General features: G+C 39.2%; 1 protein-coding gene across 7 annotated transcripts in view; it reads left to right on the top strand.

The window, feature by feature from the left end:
• The window catches only part of CTNND2 (catenin delta 2), a 690,230-nt gene that overhangs the window by 491,687 nt on the left and 185,083 nt on the right, over positions 1-13,460 (top strand). For all 7 annotated transcript variants that reach the window (XM_087760877.1, XM_087760884.1, XM_087760869.1 and 4 more), the window contains one exon: positions 12,966-13,098. In XM_087760877.1, coding sequence (XP_087617003.1) covers positions 12,966-13,098 — 133 coding nt within the window. The remainder of the gene's footprint in view (positions 1-12,965; positions 13,099-13,460) is intronic.

Here is a 13,460-nt window from a genome sequence, read left to right as displayed (position 1 = left end):
ACACAGCTGAAAAATCTGTGAACTTCATTGTGTTTGACCTTGACTTTGAAATTTGTAGCAGCAATTTGAAATATTAATTTCAAAATCATACAGATGACCAAAAATGTAAAATTATGGATATGTAAGAAACATATTTATTCTGTTTGCAGACATCAGTGACTATTAAAAAAGGAAAAGGGGGGGAAAAAAAATGAAAATTTCTTCTGTATCATGTGTGACAGGCGGTTGATTGCCAGCCTAGACAGAGAGCAGTTGTGTCTGTTCCATGCAGGCATGCTCGTGTCTTCCGTAAAGCAGGTTATGCTGTCCAGCCTTGATCCAAGCGTATCTCGGGGGAGAAGAGGGAAGGAAATAAACCGTTATCAAAATGGGTTCAGTCTCTGTGAATGAGGGTTGATAGAGATGACTGGAACCACCTGTCATTACAGTTTTCACCAGTCTAGCAAATGAACCCACTATTCATTTTTGGGAGCATTTTAGAGCAAAATCCAATTTCTTAAGTGATAATCTAGTCAAAAGCGAATAGATTCATTTAGGTTACACATGCTACATGAATTGCACATACTGCAGAATCAATGCTTAAGTCTTTAAGCACAGTTTAAACTACTTTGAATTATAAATATATCAGAAATTATCTTATAAACAACTCTGATATCAGTTGCTTAGTTGCACGTAGCCATGATCTGAGCTTGGTCGCTGAAGTCTGAAGCAATCATTCATTTCAGAGCTACGGGTTGTAAATACTGGCTGTTTTTATAGCTGGAGTCAGTGCTGTCAGCTGAACACATAGGGGACAGTTTCAACATTGGAGGGAGTGGCGTTGTTCTTTCAGCTTAAATAAGGAAATTCTGGGGGGAAAAGGTTACCCAAAGTCTGAAAAGGAATTAGCTCTGAAGTGAAAAAGGGAAAAGTGCAATTCACGGTCTCTACTTATCGCAGTTTGGCAGGGTATGCAGGGTATCACACACCAGCTAAATTCTGGGGTCGGTGAAGGTAATGGGCGCTGGAATTCAGTATATCCCATGAAAAATCCCACCCAGAACACGTTGCATGGAAATAAGTACCATACAACTAACTCATCCTTTTTCTGTAGGTAACTGTATTTCCACAGGCTGAGGAAAGATTTTTGATAGGTTGAGGCACATATTTTCCCTTAATATATTCTAGTTTCAAAGACCTCTTTAAGATATTGATTCTGATTTCTAAATGACAGATCCTTGGCAGTATTTCTCTCATTCGTTAATAAGGGCTATTGCCCCGAATCAATAGCGTGATTATTTTCTGCAGTGGATTTATTAGATATATACTGTGTTTCACAGCTTAGCTGGAAACATTTCTGCAGAAGTGCTGTGCAGAACAGTCTGCAGCCTCATTCTTTTTGTAAAGGAGAGAAAAGTCGTGTCCCAGTTGTAACCCGATAGGATGGCAACTAAGAGAGGAGCCGGTTTTCCCCGTTCAAAGGATGTTTTTCTGTGAGTTGCATTTTACTGAGGTAAAACTATCAAATATACATGTGTCTATTTTACATTTATTTAAAATCTACAGCCTACTTCTGCCATAAACTCCGAGTATCGTCCATGTAAAATATTTTTTCTCTGATTTGGCTTTTGCATTATTTTTTTAGGTAAGATGCTGTTCTTGGTCCGGTTTTGTTGCTGACGCAGCAGTTGAGGGTTGTGAATTTCCCTGATGTTGTACTGGTAGCACTGGTGGTACTTTCTGTTAGTCTTACCTGTCCATTGACGAGATTATCATTCTTCTGCTGGCTTTTGTGTCGTTGCGGAGGCTCTGGGTTATCCTGCGGCCCAGACAGAGAACAGAAATGTTATCATGCGAGATACCCAGCTAGAAACCATCCTTTCTCCTTTTACTCCTCCCTGCAAGTGCAGAAACACAGCCTTGTTTTCTGATTTAGTACTCTGAAAAGGGGGATACGTATTAGGTTTGTTGGTGCTTTGAATAGAAGCAGACATGATTGAAACACCCTGTTAGAAACAGCAACAACAAGGCAGCACCCCTTCTGAATGGATATATGTGACAAATATTTTTTTTTTCCCATTTATAATCTGAAACTGTTGTTAGGGTCAACAAAATCTGAGATTGATTAAAATTTCCCTGCAGGAGGCCATCTTTAGCTTGAGCAACGTATGCTGCAGCATACGAGCCAAATAGCAGGAGCCTTGCAGTCAGAAATTGGCTTTGATGGCCCAGAAGGTCTCTTCTTGTCCTGCACTCCCCTGAAATGCTGTCCAGATCCTCGGCATTTTTAAATTCTTGAAAACCTTTTGCAGTCAGCTAACAGTAAATCAGTGTATTCGGTTCAGAGAGCTGAAAACTAGGGCTGAGGATTTAATAGTGGCTCTTCTAACTTTTGCCAATTTCTTGATTTTTCCCCTGTGAGAGAGGCATGTAAGCGCTGTCTCTCTTTACCCGTGCCTGACATGAAGATGGTGATATCTGTGTACTGCAGTAGGAGAGTTCCCTAGAATTTCTGCCGTGCTTTGAAGTAGATGAAAGGCATGTGATGGGAAGTAGCAGTACTGTTTGAGTATCACTGCTCATTACTGGTGGATATTTTTCCTTCCATCCGACACCTTTCCATTTGAGCAATTTTTTAACAATTTGACTCTTTTGTTATTGATCCCGTGAACTTTCTGTCTCCCGAGTGTCAAGTATATCTTGCATTATTACATTGTTTTGGCAGTTATACATTGAGATACATCAAGCTAGCATGCAGGAGACCAGTTTTTTCATGCTTAATGAAAACTGAAATAAAGGCAGCAAAGAAAAGCCATTAGTCTGTATTTCCCTTTGACAAAAAGATCAAATTCAAGTGCATCTATAGAATTGTACAGCTTGCAAGTTTAATGAACAGCCTTAGTTCCTCTGCTTCTCTAAAAGATTGAATAGGAGTCTAGTTGTAAGAAAAGAAAATGAGAACAGTTTGTTGTTTGATTTTTTTTTTTTTTTAATTCAGTATTAGAAATTTATGTGGGTTTTTCTCTTGGCTTTCAAGACTTGGTGTTTCAGTGTGTCAGGGCAAATTCTGGGGCTTACCAATTTGTATGATATTTTGAGTCACCTTTAAGTTTTACTGTTTAATAGTCATTATTTAAGCATGAAAAGATTGTCCATTTTGAAGCTGTGCTCAGAAGGACAGGGAGTGCCGCAAAGTGTTAGAAAGATAAGACGATGCCTGGGCATGTATGTGTGGAGATAAGGTGAGAGTTGCTGCTGCGCAGTGACAAAGTAAGCCAATAATGCACTCGATGGAGTAATCACTAAGGAATGAGATAGCACAACATATTTAGGATTAATACTTTCTAATACTTCAGATGGACACACTTTCCTTGCCCCTACCTCAGCTGTAAAAAATATTTCTGCAGCTTGTGCTACACTGCGTGCGCTGTTGGCATTTCCTGTTGTCTGCTGTTCGCACACATAGAAAATAGCCGGTTTCTGTTTGTGGTGCTACCTGCTTTCCCATGGCAGTCTGCAGGTTACCCAGATGGCGATCTGCCCATGCTTTTTATTGTGGATAGGAGGGAAACATCCAGTTTGATTGCTTTTTCATTTCCCCAAACCTGAAAAAGCTTGAGTTTCCATCATCCCTGCTGGAGAAGGGTAGAAGCAGTTCTCCTCTCACCTCCCTGTCACTCGGGAGAGCTGCCGGGGCCAGAAGCTTGATCAAACAAAGAGAGCAACGGAAAGAGACGATGCTTGTGTTGTCACATCAGTTATAGTGAAACTCATTATGCTTAATAACATGACATTAGAAGCTTCAACAGGAGAGAGAAAAGTCCCAGCCTTTGGGGAACTCTTGTGGTGGTGGTGATTTAAGAAGACAACGCGGATGCTCTGAGACTTTCAGGGAGTATTTGTGTGTGCCAACTTCCTCTCCTGCAGATAAGCATGGTTGGAATTGTTAACGTTGATGCTGTTAGGCTAATGCTAAATTGTTCCTGCAATGGTTAGGTGTCTTGATGCATGTGGGGAAATAAAATAAATATCTTCCTCTCTCAAGTGCTCCTCCCATTTTCATAGGAAAATCAGGGTCTTGTGGAGTAACATTTGTTCTTTGGAAAGCATAGGTTTCTATGTAGCCAGATGGGAGCAGGACCTCAAAAGCTTTTTTCTTCTGTTGTTGAAATACAGAAAGTTTTAAGAGCCTCTGAATGGGAATAGTAGTTCTAGAAAAGGAGACAATTTTGATGTACAGGTGTCTAGAGACAGAGAATCTATCAAACCTCGGAGAAAGGCGTTAAAGTAAATGACTGTGTCTGACAAAGTCAATGACAGAGTCAAGGCTGGAATCCCTTAGGTCTGTCTACTGTTTTAATCTCCTGTCTATGTTTCCACCTTTCTGATCTATGAGGAAAGCATATCCACATCTGTAACAGCTGTTCTGCTGCTGAGCAACATTTCACAATCTTCTGAAATCTTCCCTGTGAAGCATGAACTCCTGTAGACAGAGAGAAGGAAGCATAAGCTGGTCTCTCAGGGAAGGGTTAACTTGGCATATTTTCACAGCTGCGATGTATTAAGCCCTCGTATTAATTATTAAGCCCTTGTATTAATGTATTACACCCTATGTATTAAGGCCCTTCTGTAGTAGGGGGTCAGAAAAATGTTATGCATTGCAGGGAGAAAGAAGATAAATTAGGGAGCTTAAAGACATCTTGATAGCTTACCTAATTTGCCTCTTACTCACCTTTGCAGAAGCAGTGCCTGTATATGCAAATGCCTGCAGAGGAAGAGATAAAACAAGGTTTTTAAGACTGTTTCACCTCAACAGCCCCAAAAAACAAATGCCACTTTCTAACAAAGCACAACAAAAAAAACCCCTGAACAAACCAAACAGTACAAATGGCAAAATTAAAGATATCCTAAAGCACTGAAGTCCCTAATTTTTCTCCACTCCTCACCTCACAGTCTAGAGGAGAGAGAACTTTATACCATCCATGGCAGGCTATGGCTACCTCAGGACACAGGCCACTTTTTTCTGAAAAGCTCCCAGTGAGGGAATTAAATACGCATAGATCAGTATCAATAGCATGAAAGATTATTTCATAGAGGTTCATAAATATATTTCAATTAAAAAGACATTTGTAAATTAAATCAGGGGAACCTTGAGCAGATAGGTCTTGTACCTTTGAATGTAATCCTGTTGTATTGGAGGCAGTAACCTAGAGCTGTAAATAGTACCACAGGGGCCATTGTCATTAGATAATCTTTACTCAACTCTATCATCTTTAAAATCTTTTCCTCTTACGATGAAAATGTTCAAGAAGTCTGCAGACGGTTGAGCTCCAGACCATTTTTTTAATGTTGAAGTAGTTCTTGCCTCTTCACAAGCTCGCTTTTTATGGTTTTCTTATTTTAAAATCTAAATCACAGGTAGTAATGTAAAAACAGAAAAGTGATGCCTTTTTGGAGAACATATAGAGGATACAAAGGCAGAACTGCAGGAGGGTCTTTTGCCATTGTTCAAGTCAGTTTTAGCCCTTTCCTGGATCACAGAAGTGATTTTTCAAAGTGCGGGATTAGCCCTGAGACCTCAGGTTTATGGTTCTGTTAAAGACCTGGGACACGCTGAGCATCTCCATCGCTGCTTGGCAGGGCTGGGCAGGAATCCCGTGCACCTGCCACAGCACATCCTTCTCTGCATCTCATTAGCAGGCACACATACATTGTAAAAACCACAGCTGTGATGAATCTGTGTAAGCACTACGGCACTGTGGCTCTAGTTTAGGCCACATGGAAGCGTAAACCAAGGAAAATGTCATAACCCGAGAGCAGCATCCAGGTTTTTGGCAGAATTGCAAAGTGTTTGTACAGCTGTTTTACATTCAGCTGTGCTAAATTTGAAATCTAGGGAAGACGTAAGCTACATGCTTAACTAAAAATAAAGTATATATTGAAGTGCAGTCGAATGTTGCTGACTGCTCATGTATTATACACTTAAATATTTAAATGGTACATTGCCAGAATGCAAAGTATTGCCTGTTTGCATCAGTGAAATTATTGGTCCGGTGGCGTGGGTACAGGTATGGCAGATAGTATCCTAACACTGTGTATACTAACAGGACGCAGTATACCTGGGTGAGTAGATCCAGAGTGTTACTCAAATGAAAATCAGTAACTGTTGGGCTATCTTTCTAATGTTTACCTTCTCAAGTGCTGACAATCTCTGACATCAACTTTTCCCATATATCAAGTGTCATTAGACTTCGTAGTGAAATGCTTTCTCCTCTTTCTGATTCCATGTGTACCATTTGTACAGTTTTTTGCCTGCAAATCAAATTTCCAGTTGTGCATATATTAAAAAAAAAAAAAAATTAAGCAACCCAGCAATGAAGGGGTTATTGCGCTCATTTTCTAATGTTACAAAGCCATTTGGCAAGCACGCTGCTCTAACAACAGCAGCTCTTTGGAAAGTTTTAAGAACTCCATTAGAGGAAGAAGCAAATGGTGAAGACTTGGGAGAGGCAAGAGTTGCAGGTTTGGTGAGATGTGTACGCTTACTCTGATGGTGTGACACTGGATGCGTTAGCATCAGTCACAGGCGGCACCCCACGCGGGCTGCAGTTTTCAGGTTGGAATAAACAATAACGTAGATGGATTTCTTTGTTTCATTAGAACTCATATTTTTATTCATAGAAGATACATCTACGGTGCCTTTTCTCTGTCCTTATTTCTGGTGCTTCCAAATTTAGCCTAAACTATGTCAGATTATTTTGTTCCTGACTTTTCCAGTAGTCTGTGTTTGGTTTATTTTTCTTGAAAGGACAAAACAGAAGTACAGGGAGCTCGTTGCTGATAAGGGTTCATCGCTGCCCTAACGGGTTTGTATTAGGCCCAAACCTGCTGTTAGTACATCTTGTGGATATATGTTGTTCATATCGGCGTGGGGCTGAAGATGAAGGTGATCTTGCTTGTTGTTGTACGCTTCTTTGGCCAAGTTTGACTGGAGAAGACAATATGGTGAAGGGTTTTGAGGGGTTTCCAAAGTGAGTGGAACAGAGATTGACATCTCTGTCTTTTATTTCCTAAAATCGTGTGCTAAAGGTACCCAATCAATATTCATGTGTTACATTTTCAAAGCAAATACAGTAGTTCTGCCTCCTTTAAACTGTAGCAGATCATTCAGACCAGGCTGACAATCTGTGTATATGTATGTGCTTGCATATGGTGAAGTATGGTTGAAAAAGGGAAAATACTTTTAAGGAAATACTTCAAATTTAACTCCCAATACATTAAGTGTAATAAGTACGTGTTCTATTTTGCTTGACCAGCTGTCATAGAATCACAGAAAGAAAATGGGGCTTCTTCCTCCTCATACCACAATCCTTGTCTGTGGATTATGTTCAGGTATTTTTGATTTATTTTACCAGTTAAGTTTAACATCTTGCCTTTGCTCTTCTTAAGCGTACGAAGATAAAGTCCTTAGAGAGAGATTCCTGTAGTATTGGTATATTCCCTTCCAAATATTTTTAATAGAAGTAAATTTCTCCCTTTAAACATGGGAAGTAGTTCTTTCTTTGATCTTGTCTTGGCTCTTGATTAGTTCTCCATGTGTTTGATCCTGAGCTGCATGTAGGTTGTTTTTTCCTAGTACTACCAGAAAACCATTCTCACAGCTCTTCTTTCAGAAATGAGGCAAAAGAGATTTTCAGGCTTTATTTATTGAATTTTTGGGAGGTGGGGGCAAAAAAGGAAACAGAAGGGTATATCTCTATAGGCATAAGTTCAGCAAAAAGTCTTGCAGACTGGCATTAGCAATGCCACAATGTATATAAATTAGAAATCCAGGGAAGATTATCCTTAGCTCAGATTGTATTGTCTTTGCCTTTGAGCACCACTTCATGTATGAAAACCTCTCCTTCACCAGTCTAAGACTGTCTCACATATACGCATGCCTATTAAGACAGGCGAGCGCATACAGACCAGTCTGGTTTAAACATATGCTTTTGTAATAAATATATCTAAAAATTGTGCATTCTCTTTCTTTGATAAATGCTTGGTGGTAGTTTGGTCTTTGTCAAGCATATGGTTCTTTATAGCAGGCGTCTTCACAGCACTGCCTTTGGGGAATGCTGCTGAGACAGAAATAGCTCTGGGTGTCAGTGCTTGCCTGTGCCAACTGCTTGATCAGATGTGATCTGCTCTAATAATGTAGATCAGAAATAAGAACCCAAGCTCTCGTGAGATTCACTGTGACCAATGGATGGAGCGTAGACAGAGCCATCACACCTGCTTCTCCAATGCCGTGCAGAAGCGACTGGTATCCTTAGTTACCAGCTGGAGACCTATGCTTTTAAAACTTATTTTGTAGCCTTTTTAAAATCAGTGCAGATATGGATGTAACGGGAATTTTGGTTTTGCTTTTCTATGTGTCATCAGCATTTGCAGTGGCGCAAAAAGGAAATTCTGGCATAATTCAAGCAAATATTCAGATGCAGTACATACTCTGTATTCAGCAGCACCTTTAAGTGATCCCACATAGGCAGCGCACTCTAGCGTGTCACTAACAATCTCTCTTAAGTCTGCATCTCCTTTACTTTCTGACATGTGTATGTGATATGTGATATTCCTGCAGGAGCAGGAATTGGTTTCGATGCAATACTTGCTGTACCTAAGTCAGCCTGGATTTCTTGGTGCTACTGCTTCTGCTGCTCTATCTCAGAGTTGTGTCTCATGTCCAGCTCCTTGTTGACTCCCTTCAGTTGTTCACAGATAAAATGTAGCCTATTGTGGTAGTGTAGGCATACATATTGCCAGCTTACAGAAAACTCGGCATTCCCCTTTGGGTCCTTTTCCACCCCTGGAACAGTAGCCTGCTGTAATCCGTGGAACATCTGCCTTAGTCACCACTTCAAGCTAAAACCTTCTGCAGGAATCAAAATGAGATCAATCCTATGTTCCTAGAGCACAGTTTCCATGAAAGAAAGAAGGTGGAACACCTTGGCATGCTTTGGTCAGTCTCCTCAGACGAGGACGCTTCCTAGAAATAATGCACTTTTACAACCTGCCGAAATATTTGGAGTGCATGGCAAATGCTGCTTTCCAGCCAGAGCCGTGAAGTTCTTGCACAGCTGTGATTCTCTTGTGGAAAAACCCACACCATCACCACCGGAAGCCTTTAGCTGACCTGAACAGCTTACTGTTGGTATTCCAAGGGAAACGGAGGCGATAGCGGAAGATCTTGGAAGTACAGATGCTAGCTTACTCTTCATTTTTGGATCAGCTCCACAGATACTGTTTGATAGCATTCTCAAAAATCGCATGCCATGCACCTCCTCAGATTTACTCCAGCCTTCTGGCTTGTTTCACCATCTCTGTGGATCGCCTCGCTCAGATTTTGTAAGCATGGGGATGTTAATAAAGGACACAGGCTTAGTTAGTGTTTGTTTAGGATATTCACTACAGTTTCAAATTTTGTTTAGTTCTACTTTATAATTTTACTAGGGATTGGATCCTCGTATGTTGCCAGTTTAAATAGTTTGCATGTGGCACATTATCAGATGTTTCACAGAAATGGAGGTAGATTTGATTTTCATTATCCTTCTCCCTTCCTTTCATCTGACCCTTATCTTCATCAAGTACTGACCCTACTACTGCTTTTTGTTCGTAGGCAGTAAAAGATATTTTGCTATCTAATTTGAGTTACCTTTCCAGGGTGCTACCCAGTTTATTCCAGCTCTTGACTTCAACATACCTTCCTTCCCTACCAGTTTTTTTCTCTTACTTTTTGTTTGGCTCTCTATTATAATATGTGTTTTTTGTCATATACATGTGCTTAGAGCCATGGCCTGAAAGTTCCCCCACATCTATGCAAAATGTTCCAGATAGTTTTGTACCTTTGTCTTCAAGAAATTCCAGTCCTCCTCCCTTCTCAAGACCTCTGCCAGTTGTCTTCATTAAGTAGCCTTCCTAACTTTTCATAATTAAGCCAAATTTAAAAAAAGAATATTTAAATTTTTCAAATCCATTTTAATAGAGTGGCAAGTTTGCTGTTCTTAAAAAAAAATCCTCTCTTTCTCTAGCTCACTTTTTTTCCCACCTATAAGAGACTTGTATAAAAGAAATGAAAAATTTAAACCCCTGGAAACGAGTCCTTCTTGCCCTGAAGGCAGCTAAAATTATCACAATTATTCAAGCAGCCTTAACTGTTGACAGAAGTTTTTGTTTGTTTTATATAGCTACCGTATTTCATTTAGAAACTACTAAAAATATAATCATCTTAGAGACCATCTGCTTGAAATGACAGTGCATACTGGGGCTAAATTTTTAAACTTTTTTCCCTGCTTTTTTCATTATCTCTCCTAAAACTGGTTACATGACAAACTCAGTGTTCAGCGCTAAGGGTTTCTTTTCTGAATTAATTTTCTACTTGCGTCCAATGTGCACACAACCATTTCCAACAAGTATTCATACATCAGTTATTTGATAACTTTTCTTCTGGGTGATCAGAGGGGGAAAGTAGGCCCAGCCTTGTTTTCATGTGTAAATACCATGTCAAGACTGCAGGTTCATCAGAACCTGTACATTTGATGAGGGGACCTTTTCCTTTCGCCCCCTCATTGCCTCTTCTGGCCTGGATTCCAGGAAGAACCTGAGCTGGTTGTCAGGCTCCAAGGTGGACTACTGTACATAACGGGCCTCTTGTTTGTTTGTTTTCTGTTCAAGTAATACACATATTATGAAGGAGGAAATTTCCTTTGGGAGATAATTTGGTGATAGAAGTTCCAACACTTTGAAGTATAGTTATTTGGTGTAAAACAACTCATTCCAAGTGTTCCTCCTTGTTGTCATACAAGCTGTTCTCTTGTGGTATTTTGTATCCTCCAAAATACCAACACCTGCGCTTGGCATCTAGGATTGAAGATGAGAATAAATTAGAAGTGGAGCTAGGATAATTAATTTGTCCTCAGTAAGGTCAGTGGATTGGGGTTTTTTTTATTTTTTTTTATTTTTATTTAAAAATATTTTCTGGAAGATGTCTTTGGTTGGCTGAGAGCCATGTGTATAGGAGGAAGGTCTAATGTGTTTGAAGAACGTGTTAACATGTGTTAACATGGTTAACTGTAAGAAAGCAAGTACAAGAGGAAGCTAACACATCAAATAACATTGTTTATATCACCTCTGTCAATTCATTATTTGTTTATGGGCTTGTACTACCCATTCTTAAACAGAAATAAGTGCTTAAGCAAAGAATCCCTTCCTTTTTATCTGTTAACAGAGTATACACAGAAAATGTCGTGTTTGCCATCTTCGGCTGCCAAAGTTTCTAGCCTTCCTTGATACCTTTTACAATGTTGTCTGACTTTTCAAAATACCAATTCAATGTTAAGATCTTTCTGAACGTATGCAAAATGTCTCTTGTAGAAGCTTCCCAACAGTCTGTATCATCTCAAGATTCATTGGAGTAGTCCATATGTGATTTATTATTACATCTTCATGGTTTCTTTGTATTAAACACTTAATGTGAAATTTAATATTCATGAGTTAACATCTGTTTTGTCAGAAGAGAAATAGCTGATGAAATACTGAGTGTATTTTTTTACAGCTCCTATTTATATTCTGGATCTTCATAAAGATACAACTGTAATGACAACTCTCAATCTGGCAAACATCCCGTATGAGAAGAGAACAGACAACACCCCTTTTCTGTAGTAATTCATTATTATGGTAAAATGAGTCTTGTGTCAATGAAATGTCTTGCAGAACTTGTACTTAAAGTGTGATGCCTGATTTTACTTGAGACAGACTGCAGAGCTACTGTAAGTGTTACTGAAACGCAGGTGGATTCTCCCAGTGATGTACGTACACTTGGCCTCAGTGCAGCAGAATCCCCATAATTTGGGAAGGAAACTAATGATCAGGAATATTTTTTCAAATATTATAGATGGACTCTGCAACAGCTCTTGTGGGGTTTTTTGGCAGTGAATTCCCAGGTGATCATGGTAGCTGCAACAGAGAACCTACAACCTTTTTCACAAGTCACCTTTTTCCCATAATTTCCCTCTATTACCTTGTATGTGTAGCATTAGATGGAAGATGGTGAAAATATTTATATGGCACAAAAAACCTAGCTCTTCGGGAAAAGGCATGTGAGAATTAAGTATCTCATGCAGAGTGGCTGTGTGCGTGTCTGGCTCTTGGGACACAAAGTCCAAAGCCATTTTCATGAATGATTTTACCCTTAAACACAGAGGGGAAAAACTCGCCTGAAGTGACAGATTGATTTTAAGTTCAGTTCTGGATGCTGCAGAATACCTGCTGAGATTTGTTCAACACACTTGGATTCAGTTGTTTCATTGGATGCTAATGGTGTTTCATGCTTTGTTGGATTAAAGAAAAATGCAAAGACCAATTCTTTGTATTTGCCTAGCTGCTTTAGAGGGCCAGCCCTCTGCTCAAGCAGGGCCAGAAGTGTATAATAGTTTTACATTGAGCATGGACCATATCTGGAAAAAATAAACCAAAAGACAGAATAGGTCATTGCTTTCTCTGTAAGATAGCAATTTATATCAAATGAAGATAAGATTGCAGTAAGTAAAAAGGACTTTTTGACGAATGAGGATTTCATAGCAAACCATTTGTTGTTCTGATTCTAGCCTTCGTATTTTAGTAGAGAAACTATAATGGTATGAGCATGTATCTTCTTATATTAAGATTTCAAAGAGCCATTTTTATTTAGGAAACTTCAGCAGTTAGAGAGCTAATTCCATAAAGTTATTTACTCTATTTATACTTTATCTAACCTTCTTTTTTGGCGGAGAGGTACAGTTGAAAATGAAAAATAGCTTCATATTTGATTTAATGTTTGCTTTGAAAATAATGGGAAAAAAGACCAAGATTTTACTTAGACATGTCTTTCTTCTTTGTTGGCCCAACTGTTGCCACATTTATCCACTAATAGCAGAATTTTTGATGAATCTTTCTGGTTTGTTTTCACACAGAGAGTTCGGATGGCGAGATCCAGAGCTTCCAGAAGTTATACAGATGTTACAGCATCAATTTCCCTCAGTACAGTCCAATGCTGCAGCCTACTTACAACACCTCTGTTTCGGAGACAATAAAATAAAAGCAGAGGTAAGATTTATAAACCCTTTTTTCAACAGTGATGCTGTCTGCCATTTAGCATCGCCAATTATTTATATGTACTTTAAAAGAGTTACAAAAGAAATCATGTATATATGTCTGGACCCATTTTACTCAAGCTTTCACTTAAGTCATTTGTTATCATTAGACAAAGTAAAAAATGCATAAAATATTATCGTCGCTCTTTTTTTGTGTTTGGTTTTGAATATTTTGATTGATTGCATACCATTTAAACACTGTATCAGTAGTTGTTCAGTAAGCAGCTAGTGGTATAGTCTTGATCCCACTGAAGCATATGGGCGTTTCCTTAGGATTTTCAGAGAGAGATGTTTGGACACTAAATACAAACACAG

This window comes from Nipponia nippon, unplaced genomic scaffold (genome assembly GCF_047370975.1).
Source record: "Nipponia nippon isolate SJK-2023a ecotype South Korea unplaced genomic scaffold, ASM4737097v1 scaffold_1, whole genome shotgun sequence".
Taxonomy (NCBI): Eukaryota; Metazoa; Chordata; class Aves; order Pelecaniformes; family Threskiornithidae; genus Nipponia; species Nipponia nippon.
This window is presented reverse-complemented; position numbering and strand designations above follow the sequence as displayed.